Source organism: Epinephelus lanceolatus, chromosome 23 (genome assembly GCF_041903045.1).
Source record: "Epinephelus lanceolatus isolate andai-2023 chromosome 23, ASM4190304v1, whole genome shotgun sequence".
Lineage (NCBI taxonomy): Eukaryota > Metazoa > Chordata > Actinopteri > Perciformes > Serranidae > Epinephelus > Epinephelus lanceolatus.
This window is the reverse complement of record NC_135756.1, coordinates 1156133-1184027: the sequence shown is the minus strand read 5'-3', so window position 1 is coordinate 1184027 and position 27895 is coordinate 1156133. Positions and strand designations below refer to the sequence as shown.

Below are 27895 nucleotides of genomic sequence, written 5' to 3'. Positions count from 1 at the left end.
ACATATTAGATATTATTTTTCTTTTGCCTCTCACAGCTTCTGTAGTGAAGAGACAAACACAAATTGCTGACACAAAGTTAGAAGAACGTTGTTGTCTCAAATTTAGTTTTTTCATCGTGAGAGCCCAAAAATGAAAATCTTGTGTTTTCTGGGATCTGAAGTAACTAACTAACTGAGTAACTAACTGCCCCTGATACCGCTGTTACACAGCTGTCACTGAAGACATAACATGAGTTATTATGACATGTATGTTTACCTGTTGGTGATTAATGAGTTCACTGAACACATGAACACATGAGACATCGCTCTGTGGGTGAGATAAAACAGCAGCTCACTGAGGAAACACTTTTTCACTTTACTTTGATCTGCTTTGTAGAAAAATGGAAGTCAGGGTCGCTACAGGAGCATTTAACACTCTACAAACTCAAAACCAACAATCAAACACATGTAACCATAGAAACAGTCACAGGTCGTGAGTTACATTTCAAGGGTTTGTAACAGGGACTGGACGGTGGGTCCTACCATGCTGTCCCAGTATCAGCGGTAACCACTGTGTGAGCGCCACGCAAAGCGGTGGCGATGATCTAACCAGTGGGACAAACACACATGCAGTAGCATACACACACACACACACACACACACACACACACACAGTTGTCATGTCAGTGTAGCTGTGCTGTTGTGGAAACACACACGCACAGTATGTTTCTCCTCTGTCTGCCAATAAAGAACATTTTGAATTTCACAGAGAGATGGAGAGAGCAGATGGATGCAGAGATGGAGATGGAGAGAACGGGGGAGACGTTACCATGGCAACAGATGTTAGGTCACTGAGGCAATGAGAGGCCAGCGAACTCTACCCTGGATTGTGTATGTGTGTGTGTGTGTGTGTGTGTGTGACCTTGGTTCTGATGCAAGAGAGAGTTTGAGTCAACAAGCTGGCAACCAACCAACAAGCTCAAACACACACACACACACACACGAGAGAAAACACACACCTGGAACCACACACACAATCACACCCCTACCTACAGGTATTACTGTGGTTGTCATGGTAACTGATCCGTGGTCCTGCAAAGTTGTGATTCAGCTACACACACACACTCACACACAGAGCTCCACTGGATATAACTCCAGTACAAGTCCCGCCTCCTGGCAGTGTGACACTCCCTCCTGACCAATCAGGAGGGAGTGTCATATCTGAGCCCCTCTGCTCACAGACAACAGATTCATGGAGACAGTTGGCTGTAGGAGACATTAATGTGTCATCACTACAGTAACAGCATCAGACGAGTGAACAGACCGACAAACTTCAGTGTGAAACAGCAACACAGCTCAGGTTAGCTCTCTGCAAGACTCCACCTAACGTAGGACGCAATCGACCTCTGACCTTTGTTACTGGACTCACTTCAAATCAGCTCCACCTGCTGCTGAAATATATGCATCAGTACAGGGCTGCTATTTGCTTCAATCACTGAACTCAACCGGCTCATATTTGGGACAGGCTTTTAATTTGTCACCTCGTCACATGTCCACGTTTGGTCATGGACTTTCCACGTCCACATATGACGTCCAAGGTACCCTGGGTGTGTTGGTTGTTGACGTTCTGGGACGCCGTGTCAACTTCAGCCTGTTACATACATTGTCAGTTTTCAAAATACACTTCTGTTTTCACAGGAAATGTACAGTTTGATACAGTCTCTTTCAAAATAAAAGCAGTATGTCACTACAACACCACCAACTGATGTTTGTGACGTTTAGCCAACACACACACGTGGTTACGTTTAGCCGACACACACACGTGGTTACATTTAGCCGACACACACGTGGTTACGTTTAGCCGAGACAGAACAGGGTTTGGCCTAACATTTATACAGGGAGTGAACACCGGCCTACCAGGTGAAAGTCGGTGGTTGCTGCACCCATCCACCAGCCCTCCCAACCGCCCTACTCAGACTTTCACCCCTCCAACTTTCTTGTTGCCCAGCTTTGTTTCCCCCTGACATCACTGGGTGCTGTCACACAAAAAAACAGCAACCGGCCGCATATCATGCTAATGTGAAAGGCTTTTTCATCAGTGTCTGACACTGAAAATCACTGACCAAGTGCCTGTATTCAACAACTTTGGAGTGAGACTGCTTGCCACAACCAACACTCTAAACAGATGCAGGATACACGAGGCAGCCTCCATGTATAAGTGCAGCTCCAGCCTCAACCTCGATCCCACCAGAACTCAGCTCATCTTCTTAACCACAAACATCAAACTCAAAGCAACGATCCACCTCACTCCCCTCACCCTGAGCAAAGACGCAACATTTTTAAGGGTCACACTACAAAGAAACACGACACAAACATCCTCATCCTGGAATAAAACCAGGAGAGTAAAGACTTAAGCATGCAGCACACACCAACACAGAATCACCTGAATCATCCTCAAGGTTTACCCGACATACATCAGATGGGTCTTTGAATATGCAGCCACAGCCCGGACCACAGTCTCACAACGCCAATTCAGCACACCACAAATCATCCAAAACAAGGCCATAAAAATGACACACACACTCCCACAGTACATCAGCACCCATTACCTCCACAGTGTGTCCATACTCACAAGCCTTCAGGAGACAAACATCATCCTCACAGAGAAATACACACTGAGAGCAATTCACAGGCAGCAATGACACAACTAATCCATGAAGCACAACTCCGCTCTCCATGTCCCTCCAAAACAACCATCAGCCTCACACCACCAGTAAGATATGATTACATTTCACTTCATTTACATTCCACGTACATCTTACATCGAATACATCCTCTTTTCTATTTATGTTTCATATTGCTTTACTTAGATTTGCTCCATCCTGACTGACACACAACTGTAAAACAGTAATAAATAAAACCTAATATTAATGAAAATGGTCCATCACTGCCCACACTGGTATTTATTCTTAGTGTGATGTCATTTCTCTCAATATATTAAATGGCTTAACGTCCCTAAAATCTGTACAACCTAAGCTAAAAGGTCGTGTGAGTCAGTAACTATAATTATTGATAAAAGTATTAGAATTGTGTTGTGAAGTTTGTGAAGATGTGTCAGTATTTAACAAACTGGACAGTATATTTTAACTAAAGCAAGAACTGCACTTTCAGGGCCCTGAATATCTGTGGCTCTAGTTTTTGTCATGTGACCTGCACTGTCGGCAGTTTCTTGGTCAATTCAGCATGTTGAATCAGTGTCGGAGCCCATTAGTGAATAAAATCACTAACCGACAGTTCAGATCAGGAGAAATGTTGGCGAAGAAAGCAAAAAATGTCTGAAGTCAAGAGGCGATGAGATCAAAACAAACTTGTTGTATCAGACAAGATTATTCTTGCAGTTACGTGAAGTCTTTCCAGGTAGTTTACATGAGAAATATCAGTTTAATCATCTTTATTCAGGTCCGCGCAAGGTTTGGGGCAGGGAAGGTTTCTGATTGGATAGGGGGCGGGGCGGATGTTACGTGTTTACTGGAAGAAAACACTGTAGTCCTTGCTCCGGATAACAAGATGCTTGGCGATGCCATTCTTAGTGCCTTTTTCGGGCTTGTTTTGCTTATATTCTTGAAGCAGCAGTACGACAACAACCTTGTTCTGCTAATGCTTCGTCTGTTGAGGAGGAGAAGGGAGGTAGAAGGTCGAAGAAGGGAGATAGAAGACCGTGCTTTTAGAAGCTGCCATCTTGTCGCGTGTGTGCTATATACGTCATGGCGCCAGAAGGGCAAGGAAACGAGCATGTGCAGAAAGACTGGAATGAACTTAAAGAGGAATGAGTGTATACAAGTGTGAGAAATTCTTTCATTCGGAATTAGAAACGGAATATTCCAGCTCCTTACATCGGATTGAATTTTCAATCGCATTGGCCATTTTCATTCTGAGTTAGGTGTTTACAAGATCACTTTTAATAGGAATGAACTGTCGTTCCGAATGAAGAGGGAATTAAACTGTGCAGTGAGCTCTTGTGCAGAAATAATTCCTGATTGTTTGTGTTATGTTTCACCTGCACATGGTAAATATCATTTGGTCTTTCAACATCAGGTTGTGTTGTTAGTGTGCTAACTGGTAAACTAGCATCTTGAATCTGGCCTGTTGGTCTTCCTGTTTCCCTTTATAAATGATAAATACAGACTACTGCTGAGTGCTGCTGGTGTGGAGAGTTATTTCCACTCACGCAGGTGCAGAATTTACATGCTAGTTAGCTACTGACTCAAGTCTTTGCGGTGTGTTCAAGGGCAACTTTTTGGCTGAGACAAAGGCGACATGACAGCATGCAATAGTCGGCCTTAGTAATAGTAGGCAAATTTCCTATACAAGCGTTTGCTGATAAGAAAGCCGTTTGCCGTACATCTGACAGGATTTGGTAAAAGTTCAATTTAGCAACTAGCCCTGCACAGGCCCCACAGTGAAAACTGACTAATTGTGTCTAGAGGCGTTCTGGTCTAAGGTCGTAGATAACACCCTTGGAAATCAAAAACTACCTGAGAGGCTCCAGATGAACTCACATTTGCAAACTGATCTGTCAATGTCAGGCTGGAATAAAGTCTGAACAACACATTGGAATGTACCAGCCCCTGTGTCTCGCTGTTATTATAGTCTTATCCTCAGATTTGGCTTTAAATAAATAAAAATATTGTGTTAGTTTGTTTCTTATGTGAAGTTTATCTCTTACAGGTCCACTGCCTCACCGTCCTCTGAGTTTGCTGCTGTTTGCTGAGGTTTTGAAACCCTTCACAGCAGAGCAGACGTCCACTCAGGTGTTTTAAAAGTTTAGTTTTAAACCCCATGAAGCCTCATTACTGCCGAGACAGAAGGATCCACTCAGACCATCGATCAATACCTCAATCGATCAGTGTTTCCTCAGGTGAACTGGTGTCTGTGTTACTCTCACTGTATCTTTTTGGAAACATTTTGATCTCTTTCCATCTCCGTCTGTCCTCAACTGGTTATTGTCTCTTCTTTCTCTTGTTTGTTCATTTATTTTCTGCCACTCGTTCAGCTGCTTGTCTTTGATTCTGACAGCAGGAGAGCGTAACACACACACACACACAGTGCACACACACACAGTGCACACACACACACACACACACACACACACACACACACAGTGCACAAGCCTTCAGTGTGTGTGTGTGCGTTACATAACGAGTTCTCTGCTCGTCTTGAAGTGACACCAAAATAGCTGCTGCAGCTTCACACTCTGTCTTCTCTGTGTCTTTAAAAGCACCAATTAGAGACATTTAATCACTGCACTGGCTGTCCGGACGAGTTACCCTCAGTTACACAGGAACAGAGAGGGAGAGAGCGTTTCATTCGCCCTCTGCTGTCTCCAGGAAAACCCGCCCGCATTAAAGTGAACTGGAAATGTGCCAACGTCTTTCTAGAAACATTTTTTTCCAAAAACAAGTCGAGCTCTGTAACACTTCATTTCACTTCTTCTAATGTTTGTCTGCGTTGGTAATTTTCAGAATCACTGTTGCATTAAAGAGATAATAAGGCTTAGACCCAGATAATATTACAGCTTTTTGGGTGGTCTCAGTTGCACTGCTAATGGCTGCCGCTTGCTTTAATATCATGTGAGTTCTGCCTTCTAACTGGTGCTACGATTGGTTAATCCCTTGGAACAACTTCAACCACCCACAGCCCAACCAGGATGCACTGTGGGAATGGTGAACATCCAATCTTAAACCAACAGTCCCACTATTTATAAACAAAAGTGAAAGTTCAGTCACTCCTAAAGAAGTTATTTAGTCCTTTAACATTCACATTATTATTCCTGAAGTAGCTTCAAAGTTGAGACGAGACTAGAGCCCATTTCCAAAACACCCCGACCCTAAAACCTTGCCCTTACCTCTCTGTTTTGTCTAGGTGGAGTGTGTGTTGGTTCTTGTTGGAACAGAGGGGTAGGGCAGAGTTTTAGGGCTACATGGCTGGATCTCAGTGCTGCATTTGACACGGTTGATCACAACATATTACGAGACTGACTGGAAAACTGGGTGGGACTTTCAGGTACAGTTCTAAACTGGTTCAATCCCTACCTACAGGACAGGCATTACTTTGTGTCTATAGATAATTACACATCTGTGCGGACAAAAATGACATGCGGAGTTCCCCAAGGCTCCATTCTGGGGCCTCTTCTGTTCAACATCTTCATCCCTCCACTGGCTCAGATCACGGAAAATAACAAAATATGTTCCTATTATTGTCACATTCCCTCCCTTTGATGGCGTGTGATGCTTGAAATTTAACTTAAGTCGAGTATCAGTGCAGACCTGTCTGGTTGTGAAGCGCTGTTCTTTTTTCTTTTTTTTTTATTTCCAGCTCCTCCTGGAGGACCTCGAGACGTTCCCAGGCCAGATGATATATTTAATCCCTCCAGCGTGTTCTGGGTCTGCCCCATGGCCTCCTACCGCCTTAGAGATAGGGTGAGGAGCTCGGACATCTGTAGGGAGCTCGTAGTGGAGCCGCTGCTCCTTTGCGTTGAAAGGGGTCAGTTGAGGTGGTTCGGGCATCTGATCAGGATCCTCCTGGGCGCCTCCCGCTGGAGGTGTTCTGGGCACGTCCCACTGGTAGGAGGCCTCGGGGCAGACCCAGAACACGCTGAAGGGATCCAAAAACCCTCCTTATTCCAAACTGTCCGTCTGTATCACATATTCAGAGCTCTTAATTAGGTACTACAGGACATTTACATATGCAGCTTTGCAGCTTGGCAGACGTCTCCTCTATGTGTCACGCCATCCACCGTCCCCTCCACCTCCTGATGAGATGATACGTATGAAATGTACCAATTTGTAGCAGAAGAGTAGCATGCAAACATTTTCTTCTGGTGACTCGGCTGTTTTTCCCAAACTGTCAGTGTCCCTTAGATACTTCATACTGTTGTATTTTAAATCACTGTGTGTGTTCAGAGCGATGCGGTCACAATTGCCAAACTGAAATCGATGCTTAAACTCACCTACAGCTGGTTGTAAATGCAGATATTTGAGCAGCGAGGCTGCAGCTCTGTGTGGTTAATTAACCAGCTGAGGCTGAGTCACATTAACTGTGAGTGTAACTCCTCCAGACACTAAAGTGATTAAATGTCTCTAATTGGTGCTTTTAAAGATTCACAGTGTGTGTGTTGCATAATGAGCTCATGTTGAAGTGACACTAATAGTTACACGCACAGAAGATCAGGATCACGCAAGTCTTAAGATCTGAGGTTTCTGGTTTCCTGTTCTGAAGAGACAAACCAATAAACAGAAAGTCATATGGCGTCTGTCACGGAGGAAACTCTACTACACTGATACTACACCCACGACACCTCCGCCTGTCAGTATCATTTCCCATGAGTCACTGCACTCATCCATCTCATTTCTTGTTAATCGTTTCCCTGAAAGAAGTCACTGGCTGATGCTGGAATCATAATCCTGTGCAGATACACACACGTGTATCTGTGGATAAAACAAATGGTGTTATGGGTAACTAAAAGTTGCAGAGCCGATGCACACACACCTCCAAGATCCCAACAAAGCTGCGTGAAATGCTACAGATCACACAAGCTGTTCAGCTGATCGACTTCCTGTCAGCAGGGGGCTTCACAAAATACATTCTCACCCTGTACAACAGAAACAACCTTGTGAATGTCTCCCAACAATACCTGTGCACATCGCTTACGTGCAGCCTTAATACCCCCTGAAGCTGTGCTTCACTGAGGAAAAACTGACAGAGGAAGAGGAGGAAGGCTCCCATCAATCAACAGACCAGGACAGAGTATCCTCTAAAACCCTACACGGGTTCAGGGTGGAATCAGTAACAGTTCGTCCAACTCCCAAACAAACAGAGTATCGACAAGCCTTCAGTTTGTCAAAGTTTTTCTTCTGTCTGCAAAGTGTTTTTCTGTCCATGTTCCAACACAGATTGCACAGCATTGATCTGGTGTTTTGCACATCAAGTGGTGTCTAGAATTTCAGCTTAAACAGAGCAAGTCTGATTTATGATCTAATGCTGTGGTTAATGAGGTTTGGTTAGAACTGGGCACAAAGACGTGGAGCTAGGTTTGGTCAACTTGGTACTGTGAAACATGTTTTGTCTTTTGATGGCTGTTTTGTTTTCTGACGATATTTTTTTGAAGCCACTGTATGAGATATTTTGAGTTGAGTGTTGTATGAATGTACAGGTAGTAAATTTTCAGCTGTAGCGTTCAACAGGTGCGACACACGTTGCATCGCCAGTGTCCTGCTGCAGGTCAACCTTACCTGCTGTTTTGATGGAAGCATAGAAGTTTGGGATTACTTGCGGTGAGGAGTACACTGAGTACACCTTTTGCTTTATAATCTCAGGCTAAGCTGACATCATCAACCAGCCGGACCATAGAAGCCGATTCTGTCTCTACGGAGACAGCGGTTTGTTTCCAAATTTTTACCAAAGAGCCAGCAAGCTCTTGGTGGCGTCTGCACGTCAAGGATAAAAGTCAATTATGTACACCAAGAAGAAAATGGCGCTGAACTGAATTGGCATCACCTGCTGCCGAATCCCCGGTACAGTCAACAAATAGGTCCAGTATCATTCTGATGTTAAAGGACGGCTTTTTTGTCACTGCCCAAGCGTCGCTATTCGCCGACTTCAGGGTGAGACCAGGTCATATCTAAGAAAAGCTTCACTCACAGCTCGGTGCTGAGCTTCGTCTCTGAACATGTTCTGCCTGCAGATCATCAAAACCATCTGCACTGAAGGTATTTTACTGTGAAGGCTGCTAACATTTAAACACTTTGTCATTTTATCAAAGACACAACAATGACTATATTTCAATAAGAGCTAGAGATTCAGCGAGGTTTTGTGTGGCGTCAAAGCGACGGCCCCCATCCCGAGGCCCCACAGCCAGTCAGGAAAAAGCAATTTAAGCACATCCACAAACAATTCAATGCAGTTCATTGTTTGAGCCGAACAGCAGCGATCGGCTTGTTAACCCTGAACCGGATGTTGTCTCCTCAGCTGAAGAGGCTTTCTGCTCTCCTCTGTGAAATCAATTCACCTCAGTATCTCCTCAGGATCTGAGACACTGAGTCTCATCTGTGACTGTCGTCCTCCAGCTCTTTGGAAATAATCCCTTTAAACTCCTCTCAGAGGTCCTGGATGGTTTTGGCTCTGCTTTGCTCACTGCTGGAAATAAATTCCTCACCTCTGGCTGTTTCCCAAACTGCTTTGAAACAGAGACTGTGTCCTAAAGAGACCCGGCGTTCATCCATCCTGTCCTCTGAACCGCAGAACAACCTCCAAATTACCTTTCAGAGCTGAGGTCATAGAAAGAAATTGTTGCTAAAAGACTTTGGAAGTAGATAACGGTGATAACATCTTCATTCGTTTTCAGTCTGCTTTGTGCCGGCAGCAGCGACACAGCCAGCAGAGTGGATGATCGCAGAGCATCTTTAAAGGACAGAAACGCAACTAATAGGCCGACTGATCTGATAGGAAACCTCATGTTTATCATTTGATATGTGAACTCCGTAAATCTCCTTCTTATTGAGACATGTTTCTGTTTCTGAGACTAAATCCAGCCAATGACTTGAGATACTTCCTCTTGTTTCCTGCACAGCACTGACAGTGTGATTAGAAAAAGGCCGTCACTGATCATCAGTAATGGAACGTAGAAAGGATCAGTTTATTTAATGGAGTAAAACAGAGCTTTAGAAACAATGAGGACGTGAGGCACACATACTGCACGAGATGAAAGATACAGGTTCATGCTGGTTCACTAGAAACAGCTGGAAGTTAATTATTGCAGCTTCGTCCACTGATTTGGAAGCTTAATTGCGTTCTCTCTCAGAGTCACGACTGAGAGTCAAATCCCAACACAAACATGATACACATATTTCTTTGTTTCAGTGTGACTTACAGTCCCTGAGGACGTCATTATCTATGATGACTACTGGGAATAAATGTCCAGAAATCTGCTTAGAAATCATGGAAAAGGGACATAAAAAGTTGTTGGTGAACGTGAGTGTGGTGCCCAGAGAGGCAGTCAGAGCTACAGGCTACAATGAGGCTAAAAACAGAGTTCAAATGAGGTTTTTCCAAACAACTTTTTATGTCGGGGCTTCAGGACACTTGGATCACTACGGACGAGCAGTATGGAGATATTTTGTGGTTTCAATGATGTGTTTTTGGACGTTTGAATCTGGGGCGCCGTCAGCCTCCATTAGGTGGAGTTGTGTTGCTACCTCCTCTCCCCTTGGATCTCTGCAAGTGATGTGAGGACTCTAAAACTTCACCTGAGCCTCCCTCGGCATATGGGTGAGTAGATAATGGCTGAATTTACATTTTTGGCTGCACTATCCTTTTAATGAAAAGATGTCTCTACAGCAGTGAAATACTTCAAGCCAAAGACAAAAGAGAAGGAAACAAGTGTTTACTGTCACACAGTCATTTAAATTCACTCATTAACTTAGAGCAGCAGAAGCAATAAACTAGTTTTCAGTTTGAATATGTTAATGCTGCTTCTCATTCAGTGACAAGTCAAACAAAAATATCCTTTTATTGCCGTGTCTCCATGTTGTGTCTTTCTCTCCTTGATTATCGGTGAAATATTGAAATGTATTTATGGCTGCATCTCTTTGCATCAAATGAAATATTCTCCATGTTGCGTGCATCATTTCAAATTCAGCCTGACGTGTGTCTATGTCTTCGGACACTTTGGGATCTCCACCAGAATTTTAAATGAAGCTGTGTGGGTCTGTAAAGGCAAGAGGATGTTCGGCCGGGGGAGACGAGGTTCAGTTTCCTGTGTTATCGCTGCCTCTTTTGTTCTGTGAGGAAACTTTGTAAAGTCGCTGCGGTCTGAAAAAACTTGTCTTCCCCACTTTATTGAATATTAATGTTAAATTCTTTCAAACAGCTCCGAATGAAGCGTACGTGCCTCAGCTTCACTGAGGCAGCAGCAGGCAGACAGCTGACTGGCCTGCAGCTCTCTCTCACTGAGTGAGTGTGTGTGTGTGTGTGTGTGTGTGTGTGTGTTTCAGTTTAGTCCATCTGTTGTTGTGTGTCGGCCCGAGGCGACGGCATGAGAGAAAGAGTGAGAGACAAAGAGGGGAAAAAGAAAGACGAGAAAGATGAAAAGATACACAAGTAGAGGAGTGAAGATGTGTGTGTGTGTGTGTGTGTGTGTGTGTGTTTCAGTGTGTGAGTGTGTGCCGGACCTCAGGCGGTGCTGTCTGTGCGTCTCTGTGGATCCCAGATGGAGCCAGAACTCAACAGAACACATTAGTCCACTTGGCGTGTTCACACACACGTTCAGACACACTCAGATATTCAGCGTAATTCTCCTGACAATCAGATCACCTGAGCCTCGACTCGCTCTGCTGCTGCAAGATTTCTGCTCCACTGGAACAGTCAAATTAATTCCTACGGAAGCCCGGAGAGGCCCCTTATCGCTTTATTAGTTATCTCCACTTCAGGATTGAAAAGAAGGAGGAGGAAAAAACCAACTCCCGGGCTGGGACTGAGTTTCTGCAGGAGCTCCAGTATCTCTGGGTTTCATCTGCAAGCTAGAAGAAAGGAGGGAAGGAGGTAAAGAAGGAAGGAAGGAAGGAAGGAAGGAAGGAAGGACACGCTCCACTAGATTTATGATTCCCTGAGATTTGAGATTTGGACTCGTCTGCTCTCAGACTTGACTTCATCAGCTGAATGGACACATATTGGTTCTTTCTCAAACATCTTTCATGAACTCTCCCCTGAACGTCTCTACATGCATGATGAAGAGGAGGAGTTTCAGCTCCAGGACAGTGGGAGTGCAACTACTTCAGCGGGTTGTTTCAACAGCTGTGCAGAGGTGGAACACAACTAAGTGCATTTACTCAAAATATTTCCATCTTTCCACCAACATGGAACACATTCCATTACAACACAGTCTCACTCTGAAGTCATCAACTTCCGGTGTCAGACACAGACAAAAAATGTCCTTAAATGACGGCATGATACGTGATCGGTTGCCATTATTGCGTAACAGCAAGAACAAGTTAAGATGGCACGAGTCTGAGTAGGGTGGGCAGAGGGTGTGATGGATGGGACAACCACTGACTTTCACCCAGGGGGCTAGAGTTCACTTCCTGTAAGATTACAGAGCCAAACCCTGTTCTTTTTTCCTAAACCCAACCACATGTGTTTTGTTGAAGGAAAAAGAAGTCAATTCGAGGTGTTGTACTGACGTAGTGCTTTTATTTTGAAAGAGACTGTATCAAACTGTACATTTCCTGTGAAAACAGAAGTGTATTTTGAAAACAGACAATGCATGTAACAGGCTGAAGTTGACACGGCGTCCCAGAACGTCAACAACCAACACACCCAGGGTACCTTGGACGTCATATGTGGACATGGAAAGTCCATGACCAAACGTGGACATGTGACGAGGTCACAGTGAGGATGATGATGTCATCTGTTCCAGTTCTTGCACCTAATTTTGAACCGTTTGGAGCAGAGCATGTGAGCGGACCGGGTGAAAATTCCACTCCTCGCTCGCAGACCTGTCACTTTGCTCCGCTCCATCATAAATTTTATCCCGCTCCACTCACTCACCACTCCGCTCAAAAAAACTGCGTCGTACTACCCTAACCTGTAATTTTCTATTCACAAATAAAACATGAGCTTGGTAGATTCTCCAGGGAAGCCCTCTAGCCTCTCCCCGCAGTTAGGGACCGTTCTCCAAGGTACCGCTGCTTCTCTTCTCAGTTTCTTTTCTGAAGTACACAGTAAACTCCATAGTTTTGAAAGAAAATAGTGTGGGTGTGCGCAGGTGCAAAGATGCATCCTGGGTGGGGCATGAGCGACCGGAGCGAAATTAGAGCGAGAGATTAGGCTCCGCTCCACCTTTTATAAAAAATAGCTGCTCCTTGCTCAACACAAAATCCTTCTGCTCCGCTCAGCTCCACTCACATGCTCTGGTTTGGAGCACTTCATCCAAGAGTTAATCACCACAGAACACAAAAAGTTGGTTCTCAGGTGGAACCCAAAATGGGCAGGGTTTCTTTTGATTTTTAGTGCGAACCATGATGACATCAGGGGGCGTGTCATATTTTAAAAAGAGAGGATGGAGAAGTCAAGAGAGAAATCAAACAACAAGAGCGTGCAGTCGTGGTCATAGTGCAGTAACAGTCGGTCCATGCTTGTGTTTCAGGGAAAAAGTATTATCTGTGATAACAGCCTGTTCTCATTCTAAAGGCTGGACAGCACCTATCGCAGCAGTACGATATGCAGCTGGATGACGTCAGGTTGAAACGCTGCCAGTAATAATATAAGGAGCAGGAAAGTCCTTATAGGGGGGAGGGGACCATTGGTCGATGGGTCCAACAAACCCCAGACTTTCACTCAGAGGCCCACTGTTTGCTTCCTGTATGAATGTAGAGCCACATTATGCTGGGGTTTTTTTCTAGGCCTAACCACGTGCCTTTTTTGATGTCCTGGTTTTGGCAGCAGCGTCGTGGAACGTCAACAGCTGACGTAGGAGAAGACCTAGTGCGTTATGTGTAGACGTGAAAGGCCACTGATCAAAGCGGCGATATGTGACGACTTGGGGGACTTGGGATGCAATTTTGCTACTCCTGTTTATCTCTTTTTTTTAGGGTTAAAGATTATTTTTTGACCTTTATTTGGTGGGACAGTGGTAGCATGAACGGGGGAAAGAGAGTGGATGACGTGAAGCAAAGGGCTGCAGGTGGGAATCAAGCCTGCAGTCACTTGAAGTCACATGTAGACTCTGCGCCCCCTACTGTTTACTTCTGTTGTGCATCGTGCAACACCCTCCACTGAGGACACATCCTCGATTACAATGGTTCAGCACAAAACTGGTGCAAATGTGAGCTGGTTTGTTAGATAGCACCAACGTTCCAAGAATCTGAGCAGAACCAGTTCAAGAACCAGAGCTGCTGTGGTGGAATCTGGTACCAGTGTTACATACGTGTTCACACAGACACATATCCGAGTGTGTCGCTTGGCAACAGTCCAGTCCAGCTGCAGAATTATTTGTGTGGGCGGAGCCAAGTAAATCATTAAATAAACAAACAAATCAGAATCATCTGTTGCTTCTTATTGTTGACTAATAAACAGGACTGCTGAATAAATATCACACTCAGGGTCGTGCTGTTGTACTGAGTGTTGTGCGACCGAATCACAGCCGTGCTGATATTCAGTACAATCCCAGTTTCCCACCATCGTCACATTCCTCCCATATTTCTCCTGATTTATGACAAAATTTCACACCTCTCTCGCTTTTCGTTATCACAACCTGTTTCTGGCTCTGTGCAGAGTGTGTGTCAACCCGACGACTCCTAAAGTCTGTTTCCACCCACACAGCATTACAGCTGCACAGTGACGTGGAAGAGAGCTGCTCGCTCCTCGACCTTCTCGGTGAAAGATGTGGAGGGAACTGAGAGAAAGACATACTCAGCAAATTTCAGACGTCTTGGAGAAAAGAATCACAGTTTCTTAAGTTACGTTTTAAAGGACAGGAGCGTACAATCTAGCACAGCAAATTTTCGGTGGGACACAGAGTGATGAAATGAATGAATAAAAACTGATGAATATCAAGTTCACACCAGAGAGGTGAATTATCCTTTACTGAGCATTAAAAGTAAAATTAAAAGTATCTCACATAAAGATGCTGCTGCAGTGTTTTCAGTATATTGTTGTTGTTCTTCAGACGTCACTGAAACTCAAACCTACAGCAGTAAAATACAAAACACACATTAATGCAGCTGTAATATTAATCCACAACATTTGACTGCTCAGTACTTTTACTTTCTATACTTTATACTACTGTTGGCTGATAAATACTTTTACTTTGGGTGCTTTAAGTAGTTTAAGTATCTGAAAATACTCACATATTTTAAGTTCAGTAAGGTTTTGAATTCAGGACTTGTATTGCTGGAGTATTTTCACAGGCTGGTGTTCGTACTTTTACTACTAGCAGAGTGTGTCAGATTCAGCACAAGTTGCAGCACAGAGTTCAGACACAACATCCCCGAGCAGATAAAGTCCTGATGAACCATCGTCATGGTTGAACAGGCTCAGAGATTTAAACTATTAATAGAGAAGGAATCAAAGTTTATTTGATGCTGATATTAAGCTACAATTAAAGCTCCTCTTCCAAGACATTCCTTTATGTTTGCAAACGGAACTAATGTGTGCACGACGTGTGATTTGGGAGTTGCAGCTGGCAAAAATTAGTTGCTTAAAAACAGAAACTTGAAGTTGTTTTGGTGTTGACGTTGACACTAAGAAGCCTGTTGGTCAGAGACATTTGCAGATGTTAAACAGATGTGCAGTGACGCCGTCCTCGCCTCAGTGAAACAACATTAAAGTTTCACAGTAGAATAAAACAGCTTGTTCCAGTTATAGCTGCATCACTAGATGAGGTGACATCAGACTGACAGCTGCTTCACACGTGGTAACATACATTACTTTCTCTTTTTTAATTAAACACTTGTCTTTATGTAGTGCAGTCTCCCATTGTGTTTAAGATGAAGCGTGACTTCCTGTGACAATGTTTTCATCACAGTTTGATCCCCAGCGCCGCGGTGCAAAAAAAAAAAACGTCACTTTAACTCAAAGCTGAAGAAATAAACTCTCATATTGTCTCACTCAGTCTGCACAGCAAATTATTCCAGTCTCTGTTGTGTCATCAGCGTACGGACATGTGAAAATAAAAACCAGGAAGCTTAAAGTTTTAAGGTTTGTGCATTTGTGTGTTTATAGCCTGTTTTACTATTTGACCTATCTGTGTGTTATTTGTGCTCATAAACTCCAGACTATAGTACATATCTCCACAATGTATACTGCGCCCTGCTTCAGTCGGCCATGTTGTTTCACTGTGATGTTTGGTTTTGATTTGAGGTGTGGAGGTTTGATCAGGAAGTAGTGGGCCTACATACAGGACAGGACTAGGTAAGGCTAGGTAAGGTAAGGTAAGCTAAGGTAAGGTAAGGTAAGGTAAGGTAAGGCTAGGTAAGGTAAGGTAAGCTAAGGTAAGGTAAGGTAAGGTAAGGTAAGGCTAGGTAAGGTAAGGTAAGGTAAGCTAAGGTAAGGTAAGGTAAGGCTAGGTAAGGTAAGGCTAGGTAAGGTAAGGCTAGGTAAGGTAAGGTAAGGTAAGCTAAGGTAAGGTAAGGTATGGCTAGGTAAGGTAAGGTAAGGTAAGCTAAGGTAAGGTAAGGTAAGGCTAGGTAAGGTAAGGCTAGGTAAGGTAAGGTAAGCTAAGGTAAGGTAAGGCGAGGTAAGGTAAGGTAAGCTAAGGTAAGGTAAGGCTAGGTAAGGTAAGGTAAGCTCAGGTAAGGTAAGGTAAGGCTAGGTAAGGTAAGGTAAGGCTAGGTAAGGTAAGGTAAGGTAAGGTAAGGTAAGCTAAGGTAAGGTAAGGCTAGGTAAGGTAAGGTAAGCTAAGCTAAGGTAAGGTAAGGCTAGGTAAGGTAAGGTAAGCTAAGGTAAGGTAAGGTAAGGTAAGGCTAGGTAAGGTAAGGTAAGCTAAGGTAAGGTAAGCTAAGCTAAGGTAAGCTAAGGTAAGGTAAGGCTAGGTAAGGTAAGGTAAGGCTAAGTAAGGTAAGGTAAGGTAAGCTAAGGTAAGGTAAGGTAAGGCTAGGTAAGGTAAGGTAAGGTAAGGTAAGGCTAAGTAAGGTAAGGTAAGGTAAGCTAAGCTAAGGTAAGGTAAGGTAAGGCTAGGTAAGGTAAGGTAAGCTAAGGTAAGGTAAGGCTAGGTAAGGTAAGGTAAGGTAAGGCAAAGTAAGGTAAGGTAAGGTAAGCTAAGGTAAGGTAAGGTAAGCTAAGGTAAGGTAAGGCTAGGTAAGGTAAGGTAAGGTAAGGCAAAGTAAGGTAAGGTAAGGTAAGCTAAGGTAAGGTAAGGTAAGGCTAGGTAAGGTAAGGTAAACTGAAGTGTATTTTGAAAACAGACAATGCATGTAACAGGCTGAAGTTGACACGGCGTCCCAGAACGTCAACAACCAACACACCCAGGGTACCTTGGACGCCATATGTGGACGTGGAAAGTTCATGACCAAACGTGGACATGTGACGAGGTCGATATGTGAGATGGTCGTCTCAAATTTCTGACACTGTCAGAGTTTGATCCCAGGCTGTCTCTGATCACAGACGGTGACAACGACCATCCTTGGACCTCTCTCTCTGTGCGATGTAGGACCACCATGATCAAAGTTAACGCCACGTTTCTTTACCGCTGGTCGTCTTCAGTCTGGGACAGACCAGAGTCACACAGCTTCAGTCTGTTTGCACTGATATGCTTTCATTTATCAAATCTCCTCTCTCCTTAACTCCATTTGATAGAAAAGGTTTCTGGGACCACAGAGAGCCTCCGCAGGCGAGATCTATATATGATTTATATTGTTGTTTGGTGAACTCTTCCTTCAGTGTCACTCTGGACGGTAGATGTTGAGATATGTGGACCACAGTCGGACAGACAGAATGACGCCTTTGTCTCTAACGGGACAGAAAAAGATTCTTTATTGTTGTGATCTGTATCTTCCTCTGACTGTCTGGGCACTTTTCCCTCTGTCTCTTTAAATTTGTATCTCAGCTCATCATTTCTCTCTGTGTGTCTCTCGGGGGAGCTCGATGCCCTGCATGACAACAGATGGAGCCCTGAGGCTCTGGGACCACACACACACACACAGAAACACACACACACACACACAGAAACACACACACACACACACACACACACACACACACACACAGAAACACACACACACACACACACACACACACACACACACACACAGGCAAGCAGAGAGCTGGCAGCAGTGGGGTGGGGTAAGAGGCAAGCTGTGGTAAAGACTGATGTCAACATCAGTATGAATGCACACACACACACACACTCACTCACACACACACACACACACACACACACACACACAGAGAGCCTATGGTTATGTGGATATATGTAGATGAACAAGATGAACACACACACAGCAGATTTATAATGGAAGAATGCATTCAGTCACTGCTGACACACACACACACACACACACACACACACACTCACTCAGAAAAACAGGAAATATCTGAGTAGATTTAAAACAGAAAATGAAATCAAAGACAGATTCACACAGAGGGAGTTTGCTCTCTTTGCATTTCTGTGTTTACCACAGTTCACACTTGAATTTGGAGCTAATTTGAGTTTCAGAACTTCAAAACACTGAGCTGGAGGGGGCATCTGGGGATTTTTGGGACGACTGCTTGGCACAATATCAGTGCATCCCTCTGGTGACTCCATCCATCCATCCATGTGAGAGTCTGACTCCTGCTCCGCGGCATGCTCAGCAACACAGACATCTTGTTCCCGTCCACTTTCTTTATCAACTCCTGCAGGATCATCAAGCAAATCTAAGCATGCTGGGAGGTGTAGTCCCTCCTGCGTGTCCTCAGTCTGCCCCGTAACAATAAGTCAGAGGAGCCAGAATCACTGAGACCGACTGATAAACCGACAGCTTTTATCACCCACTCCTGAATAAGATGCTGAGATACCTGAAGGCTGACACACGGGGCAGCCGCTTTATCTCCACCGTCAAGAAAGTCAATCACGGACGATCAACACCACCCCTCTGTCTGAGGAAACACAGTTTGGTTTGTAATTTCAGATTTGAGCAACGAATTACAAAGTTTGTTCAACAACAGCAATGTTGGCATCACACATTTCTGCAAACCACAGATATGAAACATTTGTACATCATTATGTAGCTGATACACTGAAACTTTACATTTCAACAAAACTGGAGTTAACGTATAATTACGTTTAGGCACAAACACCACTTGGGTAAGTTAGGAAAATATCATGTTTTAGCTTAAATACAACCACAGTCTCTGATGCAAACACCCCCATGTGTTTCTAGAAACAACCATGATTGATGCTGCAGATATCTTGGAAATGTTGCAACATGTTGCTAAAATACACCACAGTTTGATGGCCCCAACACCGCTCAAAATGCTGCAATGTAATGCTAAAAAATACCATGTGGCCAAAAAACATCCAGGTTTGATGGCACAAACACCGCTGGAAATGCAGCAATACGTGGCCAGAAAACATCCAGGTCTGATGGCGCAAACACCGCTGGAAATGCAGCAATACGTGGCCAGAAAACATCCAGGTCTGATGGCGCAAACACCGCTGGAAATGCAGCAATACGTGGCCAAAAAACATCCAGGTCTGATGGCGCAAACACCGCTGGAAATGCAGCAATACGTGGCCAAAACACATCCAGGTCTGATGGCGCAAACACCGCTGGAAATGCAGCAATACGTGGCCAAAAAACATCCAGGTCTGATGGCGCAAACACCGCTGGAAATGCAGCAATACGTGGCCAGAAAACATCCAGGTCTGATGGCGCAAACACCGCTGGAAATGCAGCAATACGTGGCCAAAACACATCCAGGTCTGATGGCGCAAACACCGCTGGAAATGCAGCAATACGTGGCCAAAACACACCCAGGTTTGGTGGTGCAAACACCGCCTGGAAACGCCTCTATCTGTGGCAATAACCCACAGACTGGATGGCACAATGTGTTTAGGATAGATTTACAGCTCTTATTTATAACCTTATCGTCTCCTCCTGGCCGTCATCTGGCCTTATGTTTGACCTCTTGGCACCAAAGAGTCTGTAAGTAGCTGCAGATCTTCAGGCTGGTGTCTTTGTGTGTTTCAGAGTCACGGCCTGAACCAGAGTGGACAGAGTGTTCACAGTCAGCACCCTGAGGCTCTGGATCAACCTGCCCGAGGCAATGAGGCTGGCTGAGTCAAACTGTCTTTGAAGCCTCCTCTTTAAAAAGTATTTTATCGGAGAGCTTATCCTTTTCTTTATGTTTCTATAAATAAAGCTTATTATCATGATTATGTTACAACAGAGACTCTCCTCTCTACAAGTGTGTCAGGATCTGCTCAGAGTGTAAAGCTTTAACCCCTGAGATACTGGACAGAAACAGTTGAAACTATCTACCTGAGAAATCTGTGCCGACTACAGAGAGTCTGCGTGCTGGAGGACCAAACGTGAGCTGGCTCTGCCTCGTATATTGTTGACACTTTTGGCTCGGCTTTAGGAATGTGGTTGATTTGGAGTGAGAATCAGCTCCAGTTAGCAGCACGCAACAAAGCTTTGGGCAAATGTTGACGCCTGGAATTAGACCAGAGCACTTGGGCCGATTCTAGTGCGTCATTGATCACGAGTCTGGCGCCAGTCCAACAGCCCGGTGTGCCAAGTTTACTGAACTGAAGGGCACGGTTCAGCAAAGACATTTTTACCACCTGAGTCTGAAGCATCCTGAACGCTAACACCAGGTCCTGTGCTGGTTTTCATGTGGAACAGAAGAACTCAGATAAATGACAATTTCTGTCCATAGACCATGAATGAAGCTCCGCTCACATTTTACTGACTGTGACCTCGTTTTTCTCTGCGATATATAAATTCTGTTGCTCTATGGAAACAGCACAATCATGACTGGAAGTAAGGACGACTCACAAATGTCACATATGCAGTCTCACAGTTATGATGCTAAAATCATTAAAAAAAAAGAAATATAACTTTTTCTGCAACAGTTTTCCAGGTACCCACGAGTGTTACCAGCAGATACTGTTTTTGTCTCGTCATAGTTCACCATCAGTAAATTAGGAAGTTTTATAAATGTTTCTTGTTTGTTAACTTTACATTATTCCATGTTTTATCACTGTTTGATTTATGGTAATATCGTGTGGCCAAATTCATCCCCCTCAAATCTGCAGCAACTTGTTCCACTGTTCAGGAACCTTCTTTCAGTGTGTGATATAAATATTCACAGATATTCTTCTCTACTGTCATCGTTTAGCATCCGTTCCTCCTTACTTTTTATAAATCCAAACACGGCCAGTCCTCCCTCAGATTTTCAGAATTTTGGCATCAACTTGGCACCAAAGTATCGTGACATCTCTAGCATGTCGAGCAGACACGTGCATAGACAGACCTCAGGTGGTGCTCAAGCAGTCGAGCCCCTCCCCCTCCCTCTTGGCCCTAAATCATCTCAGTACAGCGAGCCTCATGTCGGCAATAACCCACCATTAAAGGGACAGTGCACCCAAAAATGAAAATTCAGCCATTATCTACTCACCCATGTGCCGAGGGAGGCTCAGGTGAAGTTTTAGAGTCCTCACATCACTTGCAGAGATCCAAGGGGAGAGGAGGTAGCAACACAACTCCACCTAATGGAGGCTGACGGCGCCCCAGATTCAAACGTCCAAAAACACATCATTGAAACCACAAAATATCTCCATACTGCTCGTCCGTAGTGATCCAAGTGTCCTGAAGCCCCGACATAAAAAGTTGTTTGGAAAAACCTCATTTGAACTCTGTTTTTAGCCTCATTGTAGCCTGTAGCTCTGACTGCCTCTCTGGGCACCACGCGCACATGTGTGCGCTTGCGCGAAACACTTGGATCACTACGGACGAGCAGTATGGAGATATTTTGTGGATTCAATGATGTGTTTTTGGACGTTTGAATCTGGGGCGCCGTCAGCCTCCATTAGGTGGAGTTGTGTTGCTACCTCCTCTCCCCTTGGATCTCTGCAAGTGATGTGAGGACTCTAAAACTTCACCTGAGCCTCCCTCGGCATATGGGTGAGGAGATAATGGCTGAATTTACATTTTTGGCTGCACTATCCCTTTAAATTTAACAACAAGTAACATAGTCTGGCATTAATCCACACCGTCTCCCTTCAACTCTCTGGCTGATTTGGGTTCAACAGCTGCCCGTGGTGAGCAAGGACAGACACCAAACTACTTTCCCACTTCCATGTGTCTTCATCAACCAAAACTCAACTTGTAATATTGTCTACATCTCCCGCACTGTGGCTTTGATAATCAGTTTAAACAAATCTGACACGCAGTTTGGTGCTGCAACAACATGAGATGCACAAAGAGCGCAGAGGAGCGTGAAAAGTCTGTTCTCTGGGATTATTTGATTAAAGATTATCTATCAGATAATTATAAGAACTAGTATGTGACTACGTGTATGTGCAGCAGCTGTTGGGTGAATATAGTACTTCAGCCTACTTCTGGTGCAGGCAGACATGTAGAAACCTCCTGGCAGGGCGCGCTTTGCAAGTGAAGAAAACAAATTTCCGCATGCGAAAAATTTTTGTGAAAGGGATGTCCCTTTTTTAATCTTGTGTTGTTCTGTATTTTGTTTCTATGCTTGACAGATTGTCTTGTTTCGTTACAGCATAAAGTCCCAGATGAAACCGAACATAACGTATCTCCAGGTTAAGATATTTTCATTTTCTCAGACAGTTTGAAAGATCACACGTCTCTAGATTACTCCCTGACCTCAGCAGGCTCCTAAAACCATTTGAAACCCTTTGGAAGACGATGAAACGTCACGATAATCCAGTTAACACCACAGCTTTTCTGAGCTCTTGACAAGTTGACATCTTTGAGATACAAGACTTTCACCTGACATCACCTGGTCAGGACCACAGGAAGTGACATCACCCTTTTATAATGCAGCTAACGTCAGTGTAAAGGTCATGAAGGGGAAGCAAATGTCAGGTCTAATCGGGGCGGACGGAAGCAAACAGGAAGCTTTGACTGAAAGTGAATGTATAATGTGATGAATGAATGTGGACAGGAAGGAAGTGTGTGACATATACAATACGGAGCCCTGGCGATCACATTAGCTTGTTTGGGCGTGGAGAGCAAAAAAGGAAATGCACCGCTGTGACATGGCTAATTGATTCTGGCAGGACAGAAGTGTAAAACACAAACAATTATGAAGACAGAAGAAGAAGAAGAAGAAGGGCGGGGGGGGGGGGGGGGGGAATTCAACTGTTCTGACACATCTCATTAACTCGGAGAGGAAAGACGGCAGTGTAAGCACCAGACATGGTCACACACAACTGTACAGTCACTTTTGGGGAGGTGGACCTGCTGCTGGGAGGCTGAAAGCTTAGCAGCATGAACCAAAACCTGTGGCCCAGAGACAGAGAGAGTGTGTCCTCATGTCACACTGAAAACTAAAAAGTCTGATAGAAAGCTGCATCAGGTGATCCACCTGCCGACCCAGAGTCAGGATGGTGTCCTGAAGAAGGAGCAACAGATAACTGCATAAGACCACAAACCTTTTCAGGAACTCAGGAGCTTCACCTCCGTTATCAGTACAGCCACTTATACTGAATACTGAACCATCAGGGTGGAGCCTCCAAACTACATCTTCAGAACAACATGTATAAGACTGATTATTGGGTTTATATTGGGGCTTGGAATCCAAAATACTGCTGAGTGTTGACACATCCTTCCACTGAACCCTTTTCTCATTTAACTAAATAAGCTACAACGTCTGAAGACAAACGCCTGACTGAGGTTCAGTTCCCAGAGCTAATCACACTGTACATCCCCCCGACACACGGGAAGAAAAGCAGGACAGAGTGTTTTCTTTGCCTGATGTGAGTACAAATTGATGAACCCAACAGTAATTGTACGAAGGACAAAGAGTTGGCTGACTTCCCTAAAAAGGGGGCAGCCCAGGAAGGGGAGCTGTTGTCTCTCTCCTAATTTGGATGAGCAGGAGGATGGGAAGTTATCAGTGTGCTTTTTATTCTACGAGAGCTGACAGGGAGTCAAACATCAGAGGGACAGGAACCAAATCAGAGTAAGCGCACAGCGTCAAAGGAAGGAGGAGACGTCAGCAGACTTACCGAGCTTGGGCAGTGAGTACTGGACTTTAAAGTAGTCCTGGTAAAATCCCAGAAGCCTCTTGGTGATGTGGAGAGCATAGTCCCCTGCGCCACTAGAAATGGCATCCGGCCGAGCGTACAGGCGGATCTAAAAACAAAAGGCACAGAAAAGAGAAATGGAATCAGGCCGATCTGAATAGAGACAGATCTAAAAACAGATACAGAGAGACAGTGCATGCTGCAGAGACCAAAATGGCATTATGCCAAGTTTTTAGGCAGAGAGGGAAATTAAATCTGGCAGAGTTTACGATCAAATCTACAAGGAGACAAACAGAGGAGGGCTGAGTGTATGTTAAACTCTACAGACAACTTAATATAATCAGGTGGAGTTTAAGTTCAAATCTACGGAGAGACGGAAATTAAATTTGAGGGTTTTTTTGTCTAAATGTACACAGAGTCACAGAAATGGAGCCAGGCCAGTGTTCGCCGGGTCAGGCCTACAGAGAGGATAAGCGAATCAGGCCGAGCTCGTGTTCAGCTCTCCGCTGGAGTCACGCTGAGTTTCGGTTCAGATCCACAGGAAGAAAAATAGATTTACAGCTGCGAGCAGAAAACATCGACTTTTAGAAACAAGAGGGCAGAAAATGAAAGAAAGGTAAAATTTTGCTTCGGGTGGATTCCAATATTTCTCACAGTCAGACAAATAAGTGTCGGGAACCCTCCTTTAATGATTCTGCTTCCACTCAAACTTCAACTGCTCCCAGAGATTCATCTTCGAAGCTTCTTCAACTTTACTTCAAACTGACAAATATTACATCTAAGACCAAACCCTCGACGGGCCTCTGTCAGATACCCACGTCTGCCCCTTTACACTCACACTATACAGCCTCAGTTATGATACAACACTTAAACTAGAGTCACCACCCTGTGGTCGTATGACTCCGCCCACCAGTCCACCCTGTGGTCGTATGACTCCGCCCACCAGTCCACCCTGTGGTTGTATGACTCCGCCCACCAGTCCAGTGTCTCTGACAGTCTCCATCCATGTCAGTGAAAACATGGATGCTTCACACACAGAAGATCTATACAATCAGCACAGTTTCAAGATTAGAGTCACCAATTCAGTATCTGACCAAATGTCTCCCCTTCTGTTCCTGAGATATGACGTTAAAACATGATGATGTCACAGTCAAGCTGACCTTTGACCTTTTGACCTTCATTATGTGACTTCAAGTTTTGTCAGAATTTGTGAATGAATTCTTCAGTTATGGCCAAAAAAGTGTTTTGTGAGGTCACACTGACCTTTGACCTTTGACTTTCCACCTCAAAGTTCGAATCAGTTTATTCTTAGGTCCAAATGACGTTTGTGCCAAATTTGAAGAAATTCCCTAAAGCTATTCTTGAGATATCACATTTATAAAAATCAAACAGGTGCAAGGTCAAAGAAATCTTGACCTTTGACCACCAAACTTTGATCAGTTCATCGTTGAGTCAGCATTTGTGCCAAATTTGTAGATATTCCCTTGAGGTGATTTTGACATATGTTCTCAAGGATGAGACAGTCGGACGGATGGACAACCCAAAATCAAAGTGGCTGTCACCAGCACGGAGGCATAAACAGACAGACGGCCCTCAGGAGACCAACAGCAGTGTTTTAATTTGTCACATGACTCTCTGGAGGCCATGTTGAGTCCCTGTTTTCCGGCCTTCCTCACATGGTTCAGCTCCATCAACTCTCTCCACAAAAACGTCTTTCTGTCACTTTAATAAGCTAAAAAACTGGATTCACAGTAACAGATGAGTAAAGTTTCATTTCTAATTATTTAATTTAATGAACTTCATCTGATACTTAAACTATAGAGGGTTACAGATAAAAAAACTGGACTGCTCACGTGGACTGACACTTCAACTCCTTTCAACAATTCTACTGAAACTTTTGACATCTTTAATAAAGTCCACCTGAACCGTCACACAAACCTTTCTCCCTGCGTCCATTTATATGCTGCATACACCTGAGTTTTCTTTATAGTTTAGGATGCTCCGCTTTTAAATAGAGGAAATGATCAGACTGTACCAAGTGCCGCCACATCATGGGGGGATAAGAATAATAAGAAGAATTGTCCTGTTTTGTTTTATTTGTAATTTAGTTGGTTTGTGTCAAAATGTTCTGATCAGTCAGACAAGTGTTCACAGTATGTTTCCCTCTGTGTTCAGTTGGTTTAGTCTGTTACTAACTTTAACTTCAGTTGTTACAGTCTGAGTTAGGTTTTGTTCAGATGTCATGGATGCAGAGAATCTTTGCATATTTTCTAAAATGGTTCATGTTCGGTTTGATTAAAACCTCTTTTTTAAATCCCACCTGTGACTCCTGACAGCTCGACCCTCACAGGACAAAGACTGTCACTGTGGCTGCAGCTTCATTTATTTAAGGTCATGCGTGTGTGTCTGTGAAAAGAGTCTGCTGGCTGACACGCAACATGTTTCAGGCGCTCTGCGGGGGAAGATCAAACGCTGTCATGTGTGTCTGTTTATTACAAATTCATTTCTGCTATGTTGAATTATCAGCTGTTTGACTCTCATGTTGATCATATCAAGGTTTCATCACACTGTTGTACATGAAACTAAAAAAATCTTAATGTCAACAGTGAATAATTCTTCAATGTAAATCTGTCTGTCACCAGCTCACACGACAGCTGATCTACCAAACATCAATCAAGAATCAATACAACCAGGTCACATGACTGCAATGACCTCACTGTGGACCTCATTTATAGACCATCACTATGATAGTGCGTGTGTGTGTGTGTGTGTGTGTGTGTGTGTGTCTGTTGGTGGGATGTCCCGGAAATATCAAGCACATTTCTGTGAGTTTGAGCAACTCGGTCTCACTCTGAAGTCATCAAGTACCAGCACTTGGTCAGTGACTTCCAGCGTCAGACACTGACAAAAAAAGGCCTCCTTTCACATTGGCATGATACACTGTTGGTCACCATTAACTTGGCAATGTCAGCGGGAAAATGCAGCCGACAACAACAAAAACTAAGGTGGCGAAAGTCTGAGTAGAGTGGGTGAGGGCCGTTCACTTACCATATGAATGTAAAGACAAACCCTGTTCTTTTTTCTGAACCCAACCACACGTGTGTGTGTGTGTGTGTTGGCTAAACGTAACCACGTGTGTGTGTGTGTGTGTGTTGGCAGAGAGTTTAGCAAGGACACTTTATTAAACTCTGCACTAAGTACAGAACACACAGCAGTTAGCACTAATGTATGCATTAATATTACTGGAATTTAAATGGGCTCGTTACTTTTGATCACAGCAGCCTGTTCCTGGGTTATTTTCCTGGTTCTGAGCTAACATCAGCTATACACATGCGCCTGGCCAGGTCAGCAGCATTCAGTGTGTGTGTGTGTGTGTGTGTGTCTGTGTGTGTATTATAGAGTGTGACAGAGAGGTGAGAAGGTGTTGGTTGAATTATTGCACACAATGTTTCTGTAAGTTATTACAGCGGTCGACCCGCTCTCATATACAGTGCAGAGGTGACTCACCCGACCTTACAGCGGCTCTATGAGTCAATCAGTCAGCATCAGACTGTTGGTACACACACACACACACACACACACACACACACACACACACACACACACCCCGACACTTCAGACAAATTGAGTTGCTGTTCATGAATTACAGACATTATTTTTCCCTCCTGGAGATCAAGGACAAAAATTAGGGCTGTCATGGTGAGTTACAGTCTGAGTGAGGGATGTGAGTCAGTCTTTAAAGGATCAACCTCAGAGTGTTTGTGTTTCTGTAAATAACTGTGATGACTTTTATGTCATTAGGCCTGTTGTGATGAGCAGTTACTGTCACGTGTCTGAGAAACAGCTGCTGTTGCACTTTAAAAACTGGCTTGTGTTTGATGTGAGGGCTCATCGAAGCAGGATATCCGAACACATGCTTATTGTTCATCACAGTGATAGTGGATACAATGGATACTCTCCAAAGTAAGTTATTTCTATGTGCAGTAACTGGGAAGGTAATTCAATTACTTTTGAGGAAAGTAACCAATTTGTAGTGACCTGGTTTACACACCTTTAGTGATGTCCATCATCATATTAAACTCCACTGTATACATCTCATCCTACAATAACGTGAAGGTGGAATATTGATCACCATGGTGACTTCATTATACATATGTAAGG

The 27895-nt window shown here is 44.1% G+C and overlaps 1 protein-coding gene across 1 annotated transcript in view; it reads right to left on the bottom strand.

Annotated features, from left to right (window-relative positions):
- The window catches only part of LOC117249410 (thyrotropin-releasing hormone-degrading ectoenzyme-like), a 282617-nt gene that overhangs the window by 190573 nt on the left and 64149 nt on the right, over window positions 1-27895 (bottom strand). The window contains exon 4 of the mRNA XM_033615055.2: window positions 23717-23843. Within this exon, the coding sequence (XP_033470946.1) occupies window positions 23717-23843 (127 nt within the window). The remainder of the gene's footprint in view (window positions 1-23716; window positions 23844-27895) is intronic.